The 25,905-nt window shown below is 43.3% G+C and overlaps 1 protein-coding gene across 1 annotated transcript in view; it reads right to left on the bottom strand.

Moving 5' to 3' along the window:
• Window positions 1-25,905, bottom strand: part of LOC122808805 (deleted in malignant brain tumors 1 protein-like) — a 568,450-nt gene that overhangs the window by 374,341 nt on the left and 168,204 nt on the right. Inside the window, exon 4 of the mRNA XM_044079867.1 lies at window positions 7,084-7,395. Within this exon, the coding sequence (XP_043935802.1) occupies window positions 7,084-7,395 (312 nt within the window). The remainder of the gene's footprint in view (window positions 1-7,083; window positions 7,396-25,905) is intronic.

Genomic DNA, 25,905 nt, shown 5'->3' on the forward strand with positions numbered 1-25,905 from the left:
CTAGGATTTGCAGGCAAAAATTATGGTAATGTGGAAGGAGGATCCCCAGACAGTTCCAGTAGTAGTAGGAGCAATGGGTCTCATAAAAAATAATTTACAATCATATTTAGATAGGTTACTGATACATGCAACTCCATGCGAATTGCTGGAGGAGTCAATTCTGGGCATATTTTGGGTGCTGTGAAGAGCACTTTGGCTAACAAAGATTGAAACAATAGTCATTTCATGAACTTTAATCATATTTTGACTTAGGAAAGGGGTCCAATTCCTGTCATGGCATCACAAACCAAAAAGACTTTGACAAATTAAACCAAGGAAAAATTCTACACAGCATTTAGTTTCTTCACTCCCTGGTCCTAAGCATCTCTGTCAGGCTACAAATCCTGCATTCCCCAGTATGGGAGCATCTGGAATACTAACTTGCATCAAGCACTCCTCTGCCATTCGAAAGGCAGGAATGTAAGTCAACATTCGAGTACAAACATGGTTCATGATTGTGAACCCAAGTAGTCCCTGATGACAAGCTGAATACAGTGTGCATGAAACTTGCATGCATCCTTCTCACTATATTTGCAAATCATGGGGACAGTGCACAGTATTGTACAAGCTCTCCTCACACTATGTTTAGTAGGATTCTGTTTAGGATCACGATGCATAGGCCTGGAGAGCAGAGCTTAACAGCACTGCACAAAGTGGCCCTAATATTTAAGAGCTGCAAAACAGCATGCTGCATTAAGTACTTCTGTACCCAAACATTCCCGAATTCATCTGCAACCAAGCAGCTGCTACACTGCATGAGATGCTATACTTTGCTCTGCTACCAAGCCGATGAGAAGCTCATACAAATATTTCACTTATTAGGCATGATAGTGGAGCAAGGCCCTTACTATAATATGGTAATAAAGGGTTATGGTGTTGTGCAAACTTCTCTTGCTGGGAGGTTGGCAATAACACTGCAGGTGGGGAGATAAGGAGTGGTTGTGGTAGCAGAGTTGCCTGTACCTCAGAACATGGTAGGGTTTTTCCTAATATACTGTATGTTATTTAACAGCAGTAATACTTTGTGCTCAGCTATGACAGTATGAAAGGAAACTACCAGCAACTGTGAAATAAAGTAGATACAAGCAGGCAAGTACAGGAGTAGAACTTGTATATTGCCGAGTAACATATTTGTTGGGGAGCAGGTTACATTACTGCCAATTACAACAGCATTAGATTGTACACAGCTCAACGCCTACCAACTGTGACCACCTGGTAAACCAATGGTGTTCAAGTCATTTGCATATGTATCCAGTGCATGGAATAGGAGGGCTGTGTAGGACACTTTTTTCCAGTCTAATATGTTCTGCAGCATACCAGCCTTGTTCCACATGACAGTGTTTATAAATAGTGTTCTGAGACTTGAACACAGGCGAGATCACTTCAATGAAAATGGTGTAGTCTGACCTACATAACATTCGGAATGGATTAGAAACCAAGTATACAGTAAAGACTGCAGTAAATCCTCTCCAGATCTACACCTGCAATAAACTCATCCAAACAATGTATTGCAAGTTACCGTTAAGTGACGGTGCCTGAAATTTCAACAATTGCAAGTTATCGATCCAAATGATCAATTTTAGGCACTTTCTATAGCACCTAGCAATTCTGTAGAGATGTACTGAAGCACCTAGCATTTCTGGGGAGTGCCATCTTGTTCTCTGTGCAGTTCTACACTCTAGTATCCTGTTTTCAATAAATGCTTCAGATCAGCACAAAAAGTTAATATAGTCAATCAGTGATGCCTTTTGTCAGGCAATTATTCAGAGTCTCATAGCCATTTATAGTTTGACAGTACCCTGCATCAGGCTGCAGCTTTCTTTAAAGGCCCATATTGACCAGTGTAAATCCGTGGACACCGATCTATTCATCTAATTTATGTTTATAGGATCATAGGCAAGTACTAGGCAATCAATCTGCAGACAATTTCAAGCCTAGCCAAAAAAACCCTACTCAATTTCCCTCCAAGTCTCAAGGAGGATAAGACAAGTTAGACTAAGAAAATTAGTGACTGCCCATCCAATTTATCTAGATTTACCTTGAAAGCGGACAGGATGTTACTCCCATTTCACATGCAGTGGAAGCTTGTTCCAGAGGTGAGGGATATGTTGAGATGTGATTATCAAGCCAGCGTGTCTTGCTTATCTATGAAGGCTTAGTTCCTTTAACCAAGTATTTCATGTACCATTAGTTCTGGGAAGGAATAGGAAGTTAAATCTAGTTGGATCTTTCATGGCACAAAAGATTAGTCACAGATCTCCAAAGAGGAGTGTGTAAGACAATGGGTACAGGAAAAGGGCTCTCCGTTTATCCTGGTAACATTTTGAGGCCACTGAGCTTTTTAGTTATGAATTTCTGAGGTCTTTCAAATTGTGTGATATTTTTAGATAAATACATGCCAAAAGGTGCATTAAATTCAATAATGGGTCTAATAAGATACAAGTGAAGAGGAATTAAGACTTCTTTGGATCTAGTAGAGTTCCCTAGGAAATTAGATGGGCTAGATAAAAAGGCTTTTTGAACTAATGTGGAGACATGATGGTCAAATGATCAGACATTAAGAGTGTGTAAATCCCTTACAAAAGTATCTGACTGGAGAACCTCCATCTCCTATACAGGAAGTAATTCAAAATGAACTGTAGTACATTTTTTACGTTTAATTTCAGACCATTGTCCTTGCACCAGTTGTTAGTATGGTCTAAGCACTGAGCCAGTTAAAGGTTGACCACCAGTTTACACTCATCTGCAAACTTAGTTAACCATAAGTCAGAAGTGCTGGCCTGAAGGTCTGAGAAATATATGCCAAATAGAAGAGGGCCCAAAACTGAGCCCTGTGGTATACCACTGATAACATTTTTGCTTTCAGATGTGGCACATGCCACTTTAACCACATAGGTTCCGTCAGACAACCAGTTAGCTATCCATTGCACAATACAAGGATTTATATTCAGATTTACAAGTGTATCAATAATGCCTGCATTGCAATAGCGTCAAAGGCCTTGGTCAGGTCTAGTCATGTACTATGTGCTGCATAACTACGTTTCAGTTACCTTTTCCAATACATCAATACATCAATGAGGCTAAAGAGGCTGGACCTTCCTTTGATAAAGCCAAACTGAGGATCCAGGATTAAGAGATTTTCAATGTCCAGATTACTAAAGTTCATGATAATGCACCCCACAACTTTAAAGGAAGGCAGTCAGTTGCACTGCTTAACATGCTGGAGACGTTTACTCCATTGCTTTTGGAGGTACTAGGTTACAAACCTATCCTTCCACCCCATTTTATTTAGCTTTTGTTGAAGATTTAGCTCCATGGATGTTGGACTTTTGAGGGAACAGGAGGACCAGGACTATTAGGCCTCTAATTGTTTGGTAAGCAATACAGAGAGCTCTCTAAACAGACTTAGAATAAATGGCTAGAGCTTCCAACTTCTCTAGGTATCTCAAAGACTTTAGGTCTGTGATCTTTTTGTTAGGAACGCTCAAGGTCTTTGTTTGATATGTTTATGAAAATACATCCCAAAGGGGACATTGCACTGAACGCCCTCAGAGGTTCCTCACAAAAATAATACAAGGCATAAACCACATGGAGTAAGCAGACCAGCTCACAACCTCACCTTTATACTCCATCTCCAACCGACTACTAAGTGGTGATCTATGCCTGGCATACAAAGTATAATCTGATCCAATATTAATGATGTGCTGCACAACCGCAAGTTCAAGAACATTAGAACTTTCTGCTCGAAGGAACTAAACCTCATCTACAACATAAACAGAATGTGTTAAAGGGCTACACCTACTCTGAAGCAGGCTTCCCATACACGTGAAATGAGTTTGTCCCTGGTCCTTTACAAACTCAAGGACCAGTGGATCGGAAATGGAACTCTACCCCTGAACTGGCATCTATGCCCCTATTGGACAGATGCAGCTTGTAAATTGTTTGCCACATAGACAACTATATGCCCCTGGGTAATTTATCCTGCCATTTTTAAATGGGAAAACATGCTTAGGCTCAAAGAGGCTTCCTAGGGCTGTTAGCCTAGTAATTGCCTAAGAAACTATGAACTTAACTTAGGCATACAGCCATAATGGAAGTAAATCACAATGACGCAGTTACACAGTCTACGCTAATTTAGCTGTCACACATTCCATGGCTTTGCAGATCATGCCTGTAACTACCTGGATTGGTTTTAAGGCCACCTTTATGGAGGGGTATATTTCGAGTGAAATGCACCACGTATCAGGGACAAAACCTGATCCAGCTTAACTTACAGGGCAAGCCACAAGAAGTTACTTGTTTTTCTCATATAGTACTTTTTTCCTGCATTATTTGCTTTCATGTACATGTCAAGCTCAGAATTATATGATATAAGGCTACAGGACAATATCAAGAACACGCCACTGTTTGTGAAGATCAGGAAACAAGGATCTTGACGAAATAGGCAGACAAAGCTCAGCTACTGGCTTATCCATTAAACTGCCAGAAATGGTATTTGTGTATTTAAAAATAAATCTGTTTGAATATTTGAATCACAAAATAACCATTAATCACTTACTTGCATTTGCCTGCTTAAATGTGTAACCTTCTGTACTTACTAGTGCAAATACATAGCAGTAACAAAACTAAGCAATTCAATGTACACATTTATTTATATAAATTTACAAGTTACAACACAACTTAGATACGCCTTACGTTTAAAAATGTTAAAGATTTAATGTACGAGTCGACTCTCTCCAGCATGTCCATACTCTGCCGCTTCCTTTACTATAACTTCTAGCTATTACTTCTTGAACCTTACATACCACATTGTGCTGTAGTTCACATCGACATCATTCCTTGCAATGCATAATATTGGATAGAATGGCTGATGCATGCAATGCAATATGTATGGTCTGCATACACTTCTAAATTAGTCAAACATTCTCACACCTAACCCTGATGTTAGTACTGTTCCTGTGATATCAGTAAATATATGGTCTGGAAATTAGCACAGTGGCGTAAGGCTAGAACATGTTAATAATTTGCTTCCTGTAGTCCAGTGTTCGATTCCCTCAATCACCATTTGTCTACAATTTGTCTCTGAGCAAGTGACTTGACTAATCAGTTCTCCCATCTCACCCTTGAAAAGTGTCTCTTGACTCCAGTGAGCTTACATTGTTTACAAATATACACCATTAAAATGCATGCAGATGTAACCACTCTTTAGCATTCCTCCTCCCCCTTCTCCTCCCCTCATCATGCATTCCTCCTCGCTTTCTCATCATCATGCATTCCTCCTCGCTTTCTCATCATGCATTCCTCCGCCCCTTCTCCTCCCCTCATCATGCATTCCTCCTCGCTTTCTCATCATCATGCATTCTTCCTCCCCTTCTCCTCTCCTCATCATCATGCATTCTTCCTCCCCCTCTCCTCATCATCATGCATTCCTCCTCCCCTTCTCCTCATCATGCATTCCTCCTCCCCTTCTCCTCATCATGCATTCCTCCTCCCCTTCTCCTCATCATGCATTCCTCCTCCCCTTCTCATCATCATGCATTCCTCCTCCCCTTCTCATCATCATGCATTCCTCCTCCCTTCTCATCATCATGCATTCCTCCTCCCCTTCTCATCATCATGCATTCCTCCTCCCTTCTCATCATCATGCATTCCTCCTCCTCCTTCTCATCATCATGCATTCCTCCTCCTCCTTCTCATCATCATGCATTCCTCCTCCCCCTTCTCATCAACATGCAATCCTCCTCCCCTTCTCATCAACATGCAATCCTCCTCCCCTTCTCATCATCATGCATATTTTTGATAAACCATTCTTGATTTACCAAAACATTTCTCCCAGGCCACTGCTGAAAAGGGACTTCAGCCCAGCTGAATTATCAACAGGTGGAAATATGTAGATAAATAGGTAGACAAAAAAAAAACAAAAAATATCTTAGACAGATTTTTTTTTTTAGCCATTATGCATTTCATCTACCATTACTAAGGAAAGGCCTAGGAACAATCTTAGGGTAAAGCAACAAAAATGACTTGGTGATAGTAACATGAAAACATACTTTTTCCCTGCATCTACTATTATCACCCTTAAGCATAAGTTAAAAATAATGCAGTTGATGTGGGAATTTAAAACGTTGAAGCCATTTCTGGGGAACATGGAGACCTGCAATGCACAGCACTACGCTGCTCTGTTTACCTACATGTAAAATGGTAAAATGAAGACTAAGAAACAATAAATTATACCTTTGTTTACAGATTGTGATTTACCAACACTTCTCATGGCTAAATACAAATGCTTAACAGTTAGCAATTAAAAAAACCTAAACAAGTTATTAAACATAATATAAGCCCACTTATGCTGTGTTAACTAGATGTAGTCTGCACTGTTATCAGCTTTTAAACAGCACATAGAAGTCAAGTGAGACTACAACGGCAACTATATGAAACGTTGGGACATGCTACAGCAAGTCCCAAAACACAGCCTGAACGGCTGAAAGAACAGACTTACATATACTAAAGTATGAGATGCCATTTCTCAGAATACTCCCTTTTCTCCAAGGTATGGAGATCTCAAGAATTAGTAGATATATGTCTAAAGGGACCTTTCCCCAAGGCGGGTGCAGGGGGACTTGCACTCCCCAGAAAAAAAAAAAGAAGTTTAAAGGAGAAGAGTAACTTTCAGAATTCACTCCTCTCCTGTGTTTTCGGTTGTTTTTTCAGCTCATCAGCAATTGGCATTTCAAATGACAACATTTCAGTAGGGAGCCGAATACAACTCTTAATTAGTTTTGCACCCATCAGCTTACTGCATACATCAAGTAGCTGTGCAAATTTTATAGGGGATTTTAAAACATTTGTTTTTTTCTATAAGTCTTTGAAGCACTTAATCTCGCTGTAAGATAACAGATCCACACTCAAAGAACAGCATTTATCACATTAAAACTATTTGCCTAATAAATGATGTCAAAGAACAAACAGAAGTCTCTCATCATCTTAATCAGCAAAATTCATCTCAGAAAATTCAAGGAAGGGAAACGTACCTCCACGGCTTACCTTTTGAGCAAATCACATGAGCAATAGTTGAATTACCGTCGGTGCCTCTCACCATGGTTACGCCAGGACAGTCTTCTATATTATATTCTGCCCCTAAACATCCCAAATTTTCCAGCAAGCTATAATAGTGCAGATCACGTTCGGAAGTGGAAGAAATACTTAATGCAGATCCACATCTTGTGAGTCGGCATACAACATTAGCATCATCAATATTCCATGCTTCTCCTGAAATGTAGCCAGCTAAATAGGAAGAGGATACAAACACAACACCTGAACAGCTGTCCAGGTTTCCAATCCTCAAATATACACGACCTTCAAAATAAACAAAAAAATCATTATCATCTCTTCTTAGTCTGCATTACAAGCATGCACATATACATATATGCAAACATAAAAACATACAAGTGTACTTCATACTAACATACAAATAAGAGCATAGGTTATTTGCTTTTTTCGCTCTCTCCAAGCAGTTTACTTGTTGCGATACAAACAGACCAATGAGTCAAGTCTTAGAAATCTCATTTTGCATTGCCCCTTATTTTTTAACTTGTAACTTTTTTTCAATTACCTGTAAAAACAAAGATCCACTACTACTACTTTAAACTAAACTACATCTAACTATTTATTGTATAGCAATTACACGTATACCTGCATGTCTGCACTTGAACTGCGTTACCGGTCTAATCCAACCAAGGCCTCTCAATAAATTTTGAAGATGAATGCTAATGTAGCTTTTAGCTATAAAATATCTTTTTTCCCCCATTTAATTTACTGTACACATTTTACGTAATGATTTTTTTTCTTTATCTTGCGTTTCATATATTACAACATGTTTAATATACAACCTCTTCCTTGCATATTAACATTACCTGCATGATACTGGTTATACTCTACAGCAATTTATTTATTAATTATTGTTTAATAAACTTGTATCCAACTATTTGCAGCGAGTCCATTTCTCTACTTTGTTTCGGTTTTGTGGTCAAGTCCATTGTGCGGTTCCTGTTTTTTTTTTATATTTACACTGACTGGGTTAGTCCCAATAGTCCAACACCCTCTTTCTCAAGGGAAAACAGAGTTGGCATTCACACTGATTAGGGGAAATTTTGCCAGAGCACCAGGGAGCTTCCCCACAATTTTTAATACGTGTCATGGCATCTTTTACATCCACCTAATGGGATTTTGGTTTAACGTCTCACCCAAAAGATGGTACTACTCTAGCATTTACCCCCCCCTGTGAATAAACACCAATTGGATTTTTCTCGATTACCAAACATAAGTACATAAATAAATAAAAGCATAGAAGCTATTTACATTAAAGTAGCCTACTCAAAATAGGTAAAAATATGTACTTGAACTTGGAGAACTTTTACATAAACAGAGCAGAACAAATCTAAAAAGAACACTCGTCATAACGTTCCATCTGTGTTATTTTCATTGATCCTTGACCTATTAGTGGCTCTGTTCCGACCTTCGGAACTGGCTTGGCTCCTATAAAAGATCACGAGAACCAAACACTCTCGAGCAAAGTCCCTACCTGGAATGTTCCTCTCTGGATTACCTCAGATTGAGTTTGCAGCTATAAAGCAAGACAATAAAGAGAGCCCTAGAGGCTTTGTCCAAGTCATGAATGAAACAGATAACCAGGACCAGAGTTTGTTCCTTCAATAAGCCTGAAGGAGGGGGAAGGTGGGTGGGGTGTCAAGGATAAATGAAGATCAACAACACAGATGGAACTTTATGGCGGGTACATAACTTCATCGGATGTTGTCAATCTTCATTTATCCTTGACCTATAGGACAGAGTCCCCAGCTACATTATATCTTGGGAGGCCTTAAGGAAGGAATTTCCTGAGCATGATAGAACCAAAGTACACTTTTCCCCTGGACACCAGATCCAATTTGTAATGAGTGATAAAAGTAGGTGTAGTAGTCCAGGTTGCTGCTGCACATACTTCACCCATGGAAGCCTTTGAGTGAATCACTTGTGCAGATAAAGTACAGTTTTGTACCTACCATAAATGTAGATGTCCGAACTGGATAGCATCTGCAGTCATAACAACTGGGTTGTCCTGTCGTCAGGCAGCCCTTCGGTCGGCCGGATTCCAAAGTCTGGGTCCGGCTTCGGCTGATGTCGCACTTCACCCGACGTCATCTCTGCTGGTCTTCGGGTATAAAGGCATCAGCCGACGCCATTTTCCCTCAGTGTTTCTTGCCCCAGATGCCAGTTGCCCTCTTGGAAGGCTAAATTTTGGATAAATGCCAATGTTTCCAAAAAGATAGAAGGCAAACACAAAAATAAGCATGTATGTACATATATACAAACAATTACACCATAAGAGACTCCCCCCAGCTAGCTATTAGGTGGGTAAATACCTAGGAGTACCACAGAGGGAAGGAGGGAGGTAATCCTGACTGCAGATGCTATCCAGTTCGGACATCTACATTTATGGTAGGTACAAAACTGTACTATGTCCTTCATGGATGCATCTGCAGTCATAACAACTGGGTAGAATACCATAGCCAACTAGGGGAGGAGGATGATAAAATTATGGTGTGGTTAGGATCCCTTGCAATACAGCAGTTGCAAACCCTGCTCGGGATCTAGAATATAGAGATAAATTATAATGCTTGGCAAATGTATGCACGGAGGTCCAAGTAGCCGCCTCAATAATGTCTTTGGTTGCCACTCCTCGTAAGAAAGCTGTGGTAGTGGCTGTAGCCCTTGTAGAATGAGGCCTTATGTTCTGTGGAATTGGTTTTCCATGGAAGGAGTAACAAAATCTTATGCAATTTCCTATCCATTTGGAGATTGTCTGTTTGGAAATTGCTTTTCCTTCCCTCCCTGTTGCATAGGCTACAAAAGCTGGTCAGTTTTCTGTTACTTTGGTTCTGTCCAGGTAGTAAGCGTAGCTGTCTATGTACGTCCAAGGTACGCAGCATTCTTTCGCCTCTGTTTTGTGGATTGGGAAAGAAGGTAGGTAGGTGGATTGCCTGGTTTAAAGACACTCTGGATACCACCTTAGGCATAAATGTAGGATTAGTTCTCATGGACACCCTATCTTTATGGAAGATTAGGAAGGGTTGTACTGCCATTAAGGCCTGTAGTTCCGAAACCCTCCTTGCTGAGGTAATTGCCAGTAGGAAAGCAGTTTTCCATGATAGGTGCTGTAGATCTGCTGTTGCTGCTGGTTCGAAGGAGGGAGTGTCAACTTTTCTAGCACAAAGTTCAAGTCCCATGCTGGTAATGGTGGTTTCCTTGGAGGTTTTACATTCTTGATCCCTCTGAGGATCTGCCTGAGTAGAGGATGTGAAAAGACAGGTGGATCAAAGCTGTATTCTGCTGAAATAGCTGATGCATGTATCTTGATGGAGGAATAGGACATGCCTGTATGTAAAAGCTCTGCCAAATACTCCAGAATGTTTGCAATATCTATATTTGACGCATCTTTTCCTCTTTCAGTACTCCAAATGACAAACCTTTTCCATTTTCCTGCATAGTTCCTTCTTGTTGAAGGTCTGCGGGCTTCAAGGATAATGTCCTTAACCCTTTGGGAAAGATCTGGCTTAGTTGCTGCTATGTGATGTTCCAGGCAGTCAGCTGCAAAGTTTTTAGGTTTGGATGCATGATGCTGTAGTTGTTCTGAGTTAACATCAAAGGCATCAGGGGTATTGACCACATTTTCTCCCGAGTGTTGCTCCTCAGCAGTGGGTACCAGTGTTGTCTTGGCCAGTTGGAGCTATCAGGATTATCCTTGGACGTTCCTCTTTGATTTTCAGTAATACCTTGTGTATCAAGGGAAGAGGTGGAAATGCATATGCTGTCAGACCTGTCCAGCTGAAGGAAAGAGAATCCACCTTCCATGCAAGTGGGTGGAATGCCCTTGTGCAGAATTTTTTGAGCTGGTGATTGAGAGGGAAGCGAATAGATCTATTTGTGGCATTCCCCATTTCTTTGTGATGGTCTTGAAGATGTCTGGGTGTAGCATCCATTCGTCAGCATCCGAGGTGGTTCTGCTTAACATGTCTGCTAGGGTGTTCTCTTTTCCCGGTACAAATATTGCCTGTAACTGGATGTTGTAGCTGAGAGCCAGATTCCAAAGGTCCAAAGTCATTCTGCATAGGGGGTATGAATGAGTGCCTCCCTGTTTGTTGATGTACCACATGACTGTGGTGTTGTCTGTCCTTATCATCAAATGGCCTTCTTTGAGGAATGGTCTGAATTTTGGATTGCCAGTTTTACTGCCAGCATTTCTTTTTGGTTTATGTGCAAGTGCAGCTGGTCCTGAGTCCACAATCCTTGTACGCATTTGTCCAGCATGTGCGCTCCCCATCCTAGGTCTGAGGCGTCTGTTGTGATGGTTTGGCTTGTTCGAAACTTGTGGAAGGGTAGGCCTGGGTTTGACTGCCATGCTTGGGCCCACCAGAGGAATTCCTGTTTTAGGCATGGGATTAATGGAATTTCTGCTTCTAGGCTGTGCCTGTGTTGAGACCATAAATTCTTTAGGTACCACTGTAGTTTTCTCATATGCAGTCTGGCATGTGGTACCAAGATTATGCATGATGCCATGAAGCCCAAGGCCTGCAGAACTTTTCTTGCTGTTAGTTTGTTCTGTCTTGTTAATGCCAAGAAGTAAAGAGGGAGTTCTTTTTGTTTTTCTGTAGTTAGGAATGCCATTTGTTTTACTGTGTCCAATTCCGCCCAAGAATGTTCTTGTCTGGGATGGTATCAGCCTTGACTTTTGTAAGTTGACTGTGTATCCCAGGGCTTGTAGCAAGTAAATGACCCTTTGTAAATCTGTTGTCAGCTTGCTTTTGTTGTCCGCTTGTAGCAGGCAGTCGTCCAGGTATGGATAAATTTGGATTCCCTGTAGTCTGCAGTGGCGATTACTGATGCCAGGCATTTTGTGAATACTCTGGGCAGTAGATAAACCAAAGGGCAATGCTGAGAATTGATAATGCTCTGATCCTGCAAGAAATCGGAGGTATCTTCTGCAATTGGGTCGAATGGGGACGTGCAGGTATGCCTCTTTGAGATCTAGAGTTACCAGCCAACACTCCTTGCCCAGCATGGGAAGAAGTTGCTGTAGGGTCAGCATTTTGAATTTTGGGACAATGATATATGTGTTTAAGATGGACAGGTCGAGAATAGGTCTCCAACTTTTCTTTTCTTGGTACTAGGAAGAGTCTGGAGTAGAATCCTTTGCCCTGTTCTGTTATTGGTACTCTTTCCACAGCTCTCATCTTGGATAATTTCGTTATCTGCTGTAGAGCTTCTATCTTCTGATTTGGAGGCAGGTTTGGCATTCCACTTTTTACTGGCAAAGTGTGGAAGTGGAACCGGTAGCCTTGGTCTATGGTTTGCAAAATCCACTTGTCTGTTGTGATATAGTGCCAATTTTTAAAAAATAAGGCTAACTTTCCGCCTAATGGTGCTGCTATTTGCTCCCTGGTAGGCGGAGTTAGAGTCAAGTCACTGTGATTGTCCTGTTGCAGTGGCAGTGGTTGTGTCTGTGCCTCTGTTATTACCTTGCCACTGTCGTCCTCTGTAGGCACCTCCTCTGGATTGATTTCTGCCTCTGGATCGTCTGTTTCTGCCCCTTTGGGATCTTGTGGAGTCAGGAAAGGACCAATTTTTGGCAGGGCAGTTCCTGCTAAACCTTGGGGGCTGAACCTGTAAGAAATCTTTAACTGTCTGTACAGATTTTGCCTTTTCTTCCATTTTCTTCATTACCTGCTGGGCAGGTGTACCAAATAAACTGGCCTTATCCATGGGAGCATCTAATAGCTTTGCTTTAACATGATCCGGTAAGACCTGTTCTTTCAGCCATGCATGTCTTCTTATCACTGTGCCAGTCATGGCTGATCTAAATGAAGCCTCCAGTGCATCATAGCCACATTTTAAGGAATGGTTACTAACCTGTTGTATGTTATTTACCATTTCTAATACATATTTCTTGTCTAAAGATTCATCAGAGGATACTTTCTTAGTTAACTGATCAAGCATAAACTCTTGGTATTGGATCATGTGAAATTGACAGTTTAAAGCTCTAGCTGAGAGAGTAGCAGAGGTGTAAACTTTTTTCCCCCATCTGTCTAAGGACCTGGATTCCCTTTCTGAAGGAATAGGGTTTTTTGCTGTGGTCGAGGCTACTGCCTTAGGCCCCTGTGAAATAGTTTTGGGGTCTGCCAGTGGGGCCTTGTATAGGTGGTGATGAGTGTCAGGTACCCTGTAATATCTATCAGGTTTGGCAGGGGCAGGAGGTAAAGAATCAGGAGCAGAGCAGACATAATTAAATGCGTCATCCACAACAGGTAAAACAGGAGGTATAGCTAAGGGCCTATGTTGTGGTAAGTGTAGGAAGGTCCTAAGCCTTTTTCTTGAGTCTGAGAAATCTTGTCCCTGCCATTGGAATTGTTCTCTCATGGCATGCAAGGTTTCCCCAAAGGAAAATTCCTCTGGTGGAGAGGCAGCTGGAATGGATTCTTCAGCATCAGAGTCTTCATATGTAGAAAAAGGGTCCTCTGGCTGTTCTGAAATGTCGGAGTCATCCGGAGAAGCCTCAGAGGACACTGGCTCGGGGCTCTGTCCTAGGTCTCTTTCAGGGGCTGAGAGGCCCTGTCTGGGTGAGATTGGGATCCCCTAATTAAGGATATTAAATCTTCTGCCAGAGTGAGCATTTGTGAACTAGAAGTGGGCCTGTGTGAGGGAGGTTTAACAGGCACTGTCTTAGCAGATTTGGCTGCTTTGGCCCTGGCAAAGGCCTTGATAGACATGGCTGCAGGGGGTCTAGCAGCACCATGTGCTGGGGTAGAGACATCCAAAGGGATGGTGTCTGATAAATCAGTAGAAACCACGGTTGTAGGCAAAATTTCTGAGGCCGATTCAGGTAAGGTAGCAGGAGCCTCAGTAGTAGCCATGGATTCGGCTGGAGATAGACCAGTTTTCTCGGTTTCGGCCGAAACAGAGACACTCTTGCTTCACCGTGGTTTCGTCGAAACCGCAGACCGCGAGTGTCGGTCTTTTCTTGCGTTTTTAATAATTTGGGTAGTCGGAGGATCCGGCGGCATAATATACGCAAAGTCTGAGCCGAAAAACTGTTCAGCAAACTCCGACCGGCCTTAGCGTGTCGGTTGAAGGAAGCGCAGGCGAACAGGCTGCTACGTCGTGGTCTGGGCCTAAGCAAGGCAAACAGTAAGAGTGGAAATCATTATGAGGTATTTGTTTCCCACAAGTTAAACAGTTATTGACTTTTTCTGACATCGGCTAAGGCAAGAAAGAGACCCCAACGGCGTACTTAGCTTTTTACAAGTCTTCGATGTAGTATTCGGTAGTAGTAATCTCTGGATCTGACCGTCCGGCACATCCGCACAGCTTCTGCTTGGCCACGCGGCAAGAAAGACTGAGGAAAATGGTGTCGGCTGATGCCTTTATACCCGAAGACCAGCAGAGATGACGTCGGGTGAAGTGCGACATCAGCCGAAGCCGGACCCAGACTTTGGAATCCGGCCGACCGAAGGGCTGCCTGACGACAGGACAACCCAGTTGTTATGACTGCAGATGCATCCATGAAGGACATCTTAACGAATCACTGGTGCAGATATTTGAACGTTTCTCTTATTGTAGACTAAAGTTTTGTATTCCCTTAACCACTTAGATAAGGTAACATTTGAAACTGGTTTACCCATGGAGGGACCTGAAAAGTAGATGAATAATTGGTCTGACTTTCTAAAGTCCTTTGTTCTGCCGAGATAAAAATGCAACTGTTTGTGAACATCTAACAAGTGCAAACAATACTTTCTTATTACACAAATTAGGAAAGACTTGTAAATTAACAGATTGATTAATGTTGGCTTCAGATAGGTTCATAGATTAGTACTAAGCTAACTGCCCTTGCGAGCCATTTTAAGCCTAGCCAATTATCCCTTGTGAGACTCAAACCCTGCACCTTGTGTTTGTAAGGCAAACACCTTAACCATTAGGCCATCCTAAGATACCACCTTAGGAAGAAAAGATGGGTTGGTTCTTAATAAAACCCTGTGTTTATGAAAAAAATCAAATATGGAGGATTTGAAGATAATGCATCCGAAATTATCCAAGTGCAACTAACACTGGTCAAGACTGCAATCCAGGTTGCAGCTTGTAACAGATCCCCCACCATGCCCCAGGATTCCCACTCTTCATTTCTTAAGATACTGGAAAATATTAAGGTACAAACCAATACCTTAATTGTGGGCGATTTCAACTATAACCATCAACTGGGAAAACTACTCCTGTACCAACTCATTCGCTCAACGTTTTCTGGAATTCATAAATTCCAATGCCTTGGATCAGCTTGTCCACACCCCCACCAGGGGCAACAATATACTGGACCTGGTCATTACCAATATGGGTAAACCAGTGTTCTATGCCAGAGGTAAACTCCTCGCTGGTCAGATCTGACCACAAGCTAATCACACTAGACATCCATATCCCGCCCCTCATTAAGGAAACCACAGTCAAACTACTCCAAAGCCAACTTCATGCTTCTTAAGACAGAAGTGGCAAACTTCACAACACCCATGCAGACAGAAAATAGAGGTATGACTGCTGAATCTTACACAAATGCACTTTATAAGCACATACACGAGTGCATGGATCATGCCAATCCCCAACAGAACCAAGACGCTATCCTCCAAAAAAGGGAAGCCAATCTGGTGGTCCCCTGCCATAAACAAACTCTACACCAGAAGGAAGAAGCTGTTGCAAAATCCCAAGGATTAGAGGAACTCCCTGGTCAGCCTCAGTAAAAAGCTGAGATCCCTCATAAAACCCTCCAAAGCCATTTATGAAAATAAAATCACCACTGATTCCAAAGCCAACCAAAAAGCATTCTACAACTATGTCAAGAATCTCAATGGCAACACTCAGATCTGCTTTGAGCTACAGCACAATGGCACTAAATATACAGAACCAACCGATATTGCTAACATCCTGGCAGATAGGTTCAGTGCTAACTTTACCCCCTCTCACCCTCCAACGGGCCCATCATAATACCAGAAGAATGCAAAGCTCCTGTAATCATGGATGAACAAGTAATGACCGCACCCTCCAAAGCCAAGAACACAGCATCCATGGGACCAGACAACATCCCAGGCTGCGTACTGCATTAACTACAGAATGAACTGGCATCCCACCTAAGAACCATGTTCAATCATAGCCTCACCTCAGGCTATGTGCCTACTGAATGGCACACAGTGAAGGTTATCCCACTCCACAAAGGGGGTGCCACCACAGACCCCGGAAACTACCACCCCATTAGCCTGACGAGCCTGGTCTGCAAGGCCATGGAATGTATCATCTTGGAGCTTATAAACAAAGACATAGGTAACCTCCAAACCCTGGACCCCACTCAGTTTGGGTTTGTAAAAGGTAGATCATGTCTACTAAACCTGATTGACTTCTTTTGAAACAGTCACTGGAGCTGACCTTGCCAAGGCTTTCGATACCATCCCCCAACTCTGGAATTATAGATAAACTCACTAAACTGGGCATAAATCCCTGTCACAAGAAGGGTGGCCAACTGGCTCACTGACAGAACTCACATAGTAAAAGTAACAGACTCCAAGTCCGACTTCAAACCAGTGACGAGTGGAGTACCACAGGGTTCTATCCTGGGTCCTCTCCTGTTCGGCATCTACTTCTCTGAAGTGCAGGCCAACAGAGAAGGTCTTTGGCTAACAAAGTTTGCAGATGATTGCAACCTGGGAGCCATAATAGAATCATCTAATGATGTAGACATTTAGGGCCTCACAGACAGATGCTTGGTGTCAAAGTCATGGCCTCAAGCTCAATGCCAAGAAGTGCATTGTCATCCCCTTTGGGAAAAACTCTGTACCCGTGAACTACCACATAGGCAGTAGTTCACTAAGTGTGATAAGAAACCTTGGGACACAGGTGGACAGTAGATTCTCCTTTGAAAACCACATCGCCATAGTCAGGAAATCCTTCTATGTGGCACACCTCACCACAAAAGGGTTCTCCTCTAGAAAAAAGGAGGTCATTGTTCCTCTCTACTCATCCCTCATCAGACCCATTATACAGTACAATACCCCGTTTGACAAGTATTTCACAAGACACCTACAGCAATTGGAAAGGCCACAGAAATACCTCACTAAGAGGATTACTGGCCTCAGACAGATGCCATACGTAGACCGTCTCAAAAAACTCCAGCTCTACTCCATCACATATCGCCTACTCAGAGGCGATCTATGCTAACATACAAAGCTATGTCAAACCCACAGCTGTTGGACATGCTATACTTAAAGAAATCCCAATCTCTCCAAACCACACGCTCCAGGGACCTAAGCCTCGTCACCATAATAAACAGAACATGCTGGAGGGATAGATTCCTGTCCCAGAGACTTCCCATACTCTTGAACAAACTACCCATTCATGTCAAGCAAAGCTCCTCATTGGCGCTCTAAGAAAAATCTTGATGACTGGATGGGAAATGTAAAATTCACCCCGGGGATCACTTGACAGGGGCACAGGAAAATAATTTTCTTGGGTGGCGAAAGCAAGGGGGAAACTTTTTGGCTAGGTTTATATAAGCCCCAGGGCCGATAGCCTAGTACCTACCTATGAACCTATGCACAAATCTCAAATTCTTCTAGGGGAATGGACCAATGACTGTAGAACCATATTTAGATTCCAAGGAATGAGAGGATCCTTATAAGAGGGTTGTAACCTCAAGGCTCCTTTCATAAACACTGCACCACCTATGAGAAATTAACATGTGCTCTTAGAAACAAACAGTCATGGAAGTTGGAAAAAGCAGTTAGCTGGACTAACAGTAGAAGATGCTCCTGGCTTGAAAAGCATAGCTAAACATTCCAACACCGTTTCAACTGGTGCAGACAAGGTGTCAGTACCATTATCGTGTGCCCAACATGAGAATCTTTTCCACTTACTATGGTAAAAAGTCTCCTGGTGGAAGGCTTATGGGATGGCAATCAACAAAATTGGAGGAACCAAGCTGTAAGCTTGAGGTTTCGGACACTGGGGTGAACTAGTCCCCGTGGCTGGGACAGGAGATCTGGACCTGTGGATCCAGGTCCAGGAGTCCATGGGTGGTGAAATTAGGTGAGGCCAAAGAAAGGGGAACCATACTTGTTGAGGCCAGAACGGAGTAATGAGGATAATCGTGCTCTTCAACTTGATGGCTTTCTTCAAGAAAACAGGAATTAGTGGAATGCAAGGAAAGGCATAGAGCACTCCTGAGGGCCAATCATGAAGGAGAGCATCTGTTGGGGACTGCCCCTGCAGGGGAATTAGGGTAAAGTAGCTGCTGCACTTGTTGTTCAGGGGTGATGCAAACAGGTTGCAGCAAGGCTGCCCCAGCTACAGAAAATATCCTTCACCACACTGGGAATGAGACATCACTCATGAGGCAGCAGGATGTATTTGCTCATCTTGTCTGCTATGACGTTTGAGCTTCCCGGGACATGCGTTGCTGTCAGAAAATGGTTAGAAGAGATCACCCATTGCCATACTCTGACAGCTTCTTGACCCAGGGAGTAAGAATTGGTTACGCCCTGTTTGTTGATGTACCAGACTACTGACATAATGTCTGACTGAATCACAATTGTTCCCAGAGGGAGGGCAGCTTGGAAGGTTTGCAATGCTAAAGCACCACCCTCAACTCCAGAACACACATGCAAATCGGCCTCTATCAAGAACCAAGTGCCTTGGACTGTTCTGCTCAGATAATGCCCCCCCCCCATCCCAGAGGCATCCGTGGTCACGATGACCTTGGGTTGAGAAGGAATGAAGGGTCCACCTAAAAGAATTTCTTCCGATTCCATCTACCAGGATAAGTCTTTCTTGCAATGATTGGTAACCTGAATGAGATGCATCAGGGAATGACTGAGAATGGACCATTACCGCTGCCACGGATCCTAGAGCTTGTAGAACTAATCGAGCAGGTACCATGTTGCTGGAGAGAAAAACTTCCACCTGGGATCTTATCTTCTGCAGTCTGTGTGGAGGAAAGGAAGCTATGAAAGAGGTGGCATTCAGGTGAGCCCCTATAAACTCCAATTCTTGAGATAAATTCAGTTGAGATTTTGTGAGATTCACCATAACACCTAAACAAACACAAGCATGTAGAGTAAAACCTCTTGCCTGCTCCAGTAGACGCTTGTTGGGAGCAGTGACGAGCCAGTCGTCTAAATATGGAAACAGACTGAATCCGTGCAATCTCAAGTGAGTTGCTACTGCTGCCATAAACTTAACACCCTGGGGGCTATGGTGAGACTGAATGGCAGATTTCTGAACTTATAATTACTGGCTCCTAGCCAGAAGCAGAGGGTCTTTCTGGAGCACTTGTCCATTCTTCTACGGCAATATGCATCCTGGAGGTCTACAGAACACATCCCTAACAAGGGTAGAACACACTGAACTGTGACCATCTGGAATTTTACCTGCTGAACAAACATGTTTAATAGGCAGAGATCCAAAATGTCTCCAGTCCCCTTGTCTTTTTTAGCATCAAAAACAACCTGGAGTAGAATTCGGATCCGATTTGGTCTGACTGGACTTCTTGAATGACTTTTTTCTAGCAGCCTTTGAATTTCTAGAGCTGTCTGATCCCTCTGACTGGGTGGAACATCGGGGATTCTTCGGACTGTTCTTGGAGTGAGAACAAAGGGAATGTAGTATCCTCTGGTAATGATCCTTAGCACCCTAGCATCTGAGGTTATTTGTTGTCAGACTAGTGGGTGCAAGGATAATCTTCCCCTGACTGCCTCCAGAGGCAAGCAATCAGGCCCTCCCTTCAAGAGTGCTGGTAGGGTTTCCCCTGAGAAAATCTCTGGAGCACTAATTTTTGTTGGCCATTTGTGCTGTGAGATCGGCATCTTCCATTGGAGCTCCCCACTCTTGCCCAGAGGGGAGCCACTACCATGAGCATCCTGAAAAGGACCTTGGGACTTCTTAAAACCACATTTTTCCACTCCTCTGGTTTCTGGAGAAGGACCGCTGAGGAGCAGAAAAATGTATGCCCACTGCAGACAGGGTCTTTCCATCTTTTTCACACCTGGCTAAGGTCTCTGACTCTGGGGCCAAACAGGGACAATCCATCAAACTGAGCATTGATAAAGACTTAAATGGCTCTGCAACACACAAGTGCATCTCCTTATGACAATGCCGGAGGCTGCTGCCCTAGTCACCCCTTTGGCTGCATGCACAATGAGCCTCATGGAAGAGCTAGCAATAGCCTCCAGGATGGTAAACCCAGAGGCCATTTCATCTTGTACCTCCTCAGACATGGCTCCTGCAAGAGTATCCGACAGCTCCTTAATCAGATCCCTCTGGGGTCTAGTAAAGTGTGCCATGAAGTTAGACCGTAAGGCGAAGGTCGAAGAAGCATACATCCACATCCCAAACCTGTCCATTTTTCTGGACTCAGTTAGGATGATGAATACTGGAGCTCTCTTCTGCAAGTTCCTTTTTTCTGGCTGATGCAACCACTATGGCATCTACTGCTAATCCCTTGGCCAAAAACTGATGGTCCTCTGGTGCGGTGAGAATTTTATTCAGTCTCCCGGGGATTGGCTCTACAGAATCAGGGGCCTTCTGTGAGATCAACTTGATATAGTCAGTGGGCAGGGTTACCTAAGAGGTAGATGGGCTTGCAGGTACATGGAATCCTTTGAGGAAGGGTCTTTGGGCTTCCAGCCACCCTCTGCTTTAATAACCAATAATGTTTCCAAAGGAGACATCTTCTGAGGGTGACCGGGGGAACCCTCCCCCAAATCGAAGTCAGTGTCCTCCGTGACAGATTCCTCTGGGGAAACTAAGGTGTTTCCTCTTGCACGCCCTCTTTGAAGGCACCTCATCAGTGGGAAGTTCTGTGGAGGACTCTGAAGAGGTAAGCCCCTGAGCAGGAGTATCCTGCAACTCTGATGCTCTCCATCTGGGCAGTGAGGCTGGATGAAGCTCTGGGTGAAAGGGATTCCTGGGGAAATGCTCTGAAAGGGAAAGAACCAGCTGCAGAGGCCAAGGCCTTCTCCATGACCTGGAAGGCAAGTCCCCCGAAGAGGGATGAGTGCCCAGAACCAGGCAAGACAACCCTGGAACCGTGGTCCTACCAGACTCTGACGAGACTGCCACTGAAGCTGAACCAGAGAAGAGCTTGCACGAGCCAAGGTGCCAAATTGCAAGGACAGCTCTGGAAAAATTAGAGCCAAACCATGCCCCTCGAACCCAGCAGCAGAGCTATAACCCCGGGAGTCCTCTGGATCCAAAAAACCCGAGGAGCTCTGAACGATACCGGAGCTGAAAGCATAAGAGCTGTTGTTGCCAAAACAGCTGGAACCAGGGGGGATTGGGGCTGTGATCTCTAAGGCCTTACAAGGGGTCAGAGGAATAATAACCAGTGGAGTCCTAGCAGAGAAGGTTCCATCTCCAGAATGGAGTGAAACCTGGGAAGAATATGCAAGACCCCTAGCCACAAGGAGCTGATCCACCAATCTCAATGTTGACTTATTTTCTGTTTGTTCCTCCAGGAGTGTGACAGGATTAAGGGAATTTAGTTCTCTGTATGGGAGATGTCTCACAACGGGATCCACTGAGGGGGAGTACCTAGTCCTGGGTACGAATAGTAAATCTGGTTCAGAGGATACCGATGGCACTGAAGAAAGGGCTGCCACAGAGGGAGGGGTTGGCACCTGGACAGTTGGTTCTGTAATCGCTGGCACCGAAACCTACGGTGCACTCAAAATCGGTACCACCGAATTCAGTACCATAACTAACCTCTGTAGTGGTTAGCTTCAGTTCCACTGAGTGCGAGGTCTCTTGGATACCGGAGCCGAAGGGGAAGCCAGCACCAAGAGACTGTTCTTTCCAGGATCCACTTTAGAAGGAAGAGAAAGTTGGCAAAGAAATGTCAAACTTTGATCTTCTTGGCTGACTGGACAGAGCCTCAAAGGATGTTTAAGTATAACTTTATTCTTTTTCTCTATGAGGGCCTGGTGACTAAAAGCTTGACAAGCAACAAAATCCTCATGAAAAAGCACTGGGCCCAAACAGTAGACAAGTCATATGCCCATCAGAATTGGGCACTTACCTGCCACAATTACGGCACTGCTTAAATCCTGTAGTGCCTGTACCATTGCCTGCCATCTTGCCTAGATACAAAGTCACATCACAGACACACAAACACAGCCACACATAGAGAGTAAGAAAGAACTGGAAGGAAGGGCTGCCAACAATAGTAGGCCAGAACCACCAGGAGATAGAAAGGATAAAGGATAGGGCCAGGAACGATTGTGGGAAAGGTACCAAAGGGTACAAAAGTTAGAAGGACTGACCATAAGAAACTCAGAAAAATCAATTTATGCAAGTACAGAGAAACTACCAAAAATGATAGGCAAGAACACCAAAGCGTAAAAGAGAGGGATACTAGCTGAACAAAACAAAAGAATGAAAAGTATTAACTGGGTAGGTTAAAAGAAAAAAGTGGTTGAAGGAAATCTGAAGTAAAAACAATTAAAATTTTACTTCGCTCAGAGAGTCTTGGCTAACGCATCTGATGAGGAAGAGTGGCAAATCAGATCTGAGGTAATCTAGAGAGGCATTCTGGGTAGGGACTTGGCTTGAGAATTTTTGGTTATCGCAATCTATTATAAGAGCTGAGCCTGTTTAGATGGTCAGAACAGAGTTGCATAGGTCAAGAATAAATGAAGACTGACATTAACAGATATTTTATGCAGTATTATTCTCACACTGTGATAATTTCAACTCACTGAAAGACAGCCCCCTTTATAAAACATGAACAAATGACTGGTATTTCCTGGAAACATTCCAAACTCTTATTCTAGCAAACTTAACTGAATTTGAGCGGACATTCACTGCTGCTAACTGTAGAGACACTGGATGTTCAGACGGAGAGATGACAGGGGTCCAAATGTAGAAATGGTTGGGGGTCCAAATGGAGAGATGACAAAATCAGCAAGCAAAGGATAGTATTTGCTGGAAATGAACTCATCCTCAAGTCTTGGTGAGTAACTTCACAAGTTGGACCCTGTTTTTAAAAAAGATCTCACCAGAACAACACTGACATATAGACTGTATTTTATACAGTATATATCATGGAGAAAAGTAGGTTGTCGCTCACCTGATCAGGATAAAACAACAGAGTTGTGGGTTCTATTCAAGCAGCTTTATTATGTACAAACACATCAGGATTGAGGCTTAGTAACTTTAACTTGGATAGACTTATAAACAAACTGGCTATCACACTCATACATGTTCACACACTGGCTGCACTCTCAGAATGGCACTGAAGCTAGCATGCGTTTACTATTTATATGCACTTGCTGTCCTTGGAAATGCTTCTTAAAGGTATAACACACTATTCTGCATCCTCTCTCTTTGATAAACGAGTCATGCATTATCATGGACGGTGCAGTGATGCAGCGGTAGCATTGTCGCCTCACAGCAAGAGGTTCTCCGGTTCGATTCTCGGCTGGGGTGCCTACTGTGTGGAGTCTGCATGTCCTCTCTGCATTTGTCTGGGTTTTCTCCATGTACTCTGGTTTCCTCCCATGTTACAAAGACATGGATTTGCAGCGTTTCTCCCCTGGCCTCCGCTGAAAATTGGCTTCGTTCCAAGTCGGACTTTCCCCAGCAAACATTGACATGCAATTGAAAAATAATTCTTTGACATGCAAATTGTACAGAACTAAATACATACAGACAATTATGTCCAGGTTGCTATATATTTCACACTAGGTCTGGAAATACGACCAAATCATGTGACACAGAAATTAGAACTAGGTCTAGCAACTGGGACAATCTCTGCTGAATGTTCAGCTTTCGGGAGATCAGGATCATCATCAGGAATGGAAGTAGGAGTGAAGACATTTTCTGCAACAGGAACATTGGCTGGATTCCTCAGAATCGATATCACATGATAATGCTGCGATAATGGTTCTGATACTGGAAGAAGAGGTCTGCGATTTCTCCTGTACTCCACACCTTCAGATTCCACAAAATAGGATCTGGGCTTGGCACATATACCAGTTACTTGACCAATCCAGTTGAAACCTTTTGCCATTTGTATCCTCACTGTCTCACCTTTCAATGGAGGAAGAAATCTGCTCAATTTATCAGAGCTGGACTTCTAGAAAAAACTCTTTCTGAATAGTTGGGCTTTGATTGCGCTGTTTTTAGTTTTAGGCCTCAACAAACTGCAACTGATAGGCAAGGTTGTTCTAATTTGCCTAGATAGAAGTCACTGAGCAGGCGAGCCAAGTATATCGTCCAGGCATATGTTTCTGAGACTGAGTAAATTCAAATTTTTCCCACTTTCTGAAAGTTAAGGAAGTTCAGTTACAGATTTGCTGTTCTGAACTGTTTGGAAGTTTCTAGAAGGCCAGTGCGTGCTTGGGCTAAAGGGAAGTCTGTGTGTTCACCAGTGGCAGTGGCTAAAGGGAAGTCTGTGTGTTCACCAGTGGCAGTGGTTAACACTGAACAGCCTGCCTGGCCCTGGAGGAGTGGTTACTGTCTAGAAGCTGTAGTTTTATTGGCCATTTTGGGTCAATTCTAAACTCCTTGATCTGTCTCTCTTAAAACCCTACAACTGTCTTTTTGCGCACTGAGCAGCGTCGGGCAGTGCCATCTAAACAGGTTTAAACTATTCCAGGCTCCACAAAGTCTGCTCTTCACTTTTTCCCTTAGAACTGTTCAAACTCTCAAAGTAATCACTCTATTCTCTTTCTAAAGCCCTGCACTTGCACAGCTCTTATAAGGAAACACTAACTAAAGCACTACACCCTCCTTGACTTCTCATAAGTATTAGGCTCCCAATTGGTCCTTCCTGATCAAGTGAAAAATCAGTACCCTTCCCTAATCTGATCAGTAAAAAAATTGTTCCCTATACTAATCTGATATGTCCAAGGGTCAGTTTCAGGGTTACTCTCCAGTCCAGCTGGTGAATCTGGGAATTTTGAGGCAATGTTACAATTGTCTTATGTACACAGACAACCCTCTCCTCCTTCCAACAAACTCTAATACGTGTGAGAGATGCAGTTACACAGCCAAACTGGAGGCAGAGCTCTCTAAACCCAAGACTGACACAGTCAGTAAGGAGGAAAAGGTAACCACCCGCACCACAAATCCAGTCTCACATAGACCTATTGCATCTGCATACCCAACACATAAACACACAAAAACATACTCTGAGGCTCTAAATAAAAATCTGCCTAAACAGCAAAGACCTCCTAAGCAGATATCCAAGCAACAGCCATCCCTCAATAATACCCACGAATCACATATCTCACAAAATCAGTGTGACTCAAACAGCCCTTAAGGCCAAACAACACACCAAATACACTTGTTATAGGGGACTCTATTGTCCAGCACACTGACGTCCCGCTCACCAGACTGAACAAGGAGAAGGTCACTGTAAGCTACCTGTCGGATGCCAGTATCCACCACATAACGCAAGCACTCAGGTCACTCCAAAGCAAGTACAAGTATGACTCTGTCATTGTCCATGCTGGTATTAATGACCTGAGACATACCTCCCTGGACTACATGAAAAGAGACAGAGGAGCTCTCTAATCATGTAGCCCAGGCTGGTATGACCCTGACCTTGAGTAGCATCTTGCCCTCACCAAGAATGATGCCACAGTATAAAGACAAAATGATCAGTTTCAACAATTGGCTAAAGTATTGGTGTCATTCAAAGGGGATCCAGTGTCTGTCAACCTGGTATGACATGCTCGACAAGCCAAGTTGCTTCGCTAGGGACGGCTTGCACCTGTCACCCTTAGG

The sequence above is a fragment of the Protopterus annectens genome, chromosome 1.part1, assembly GCF_019279795.1.
Source record: "Protopterus annectens isolate FY-2018-M chromosome 1.part1, PAN1.0, whole genome shotgun sequence".
Classification (NCBI taxonomy): domain Eukaryota; kingdom Metazoa; phylum Chordata; order Ceratodontiformes; family Protopteridae; genus Protopterus; species Protopterus annectens.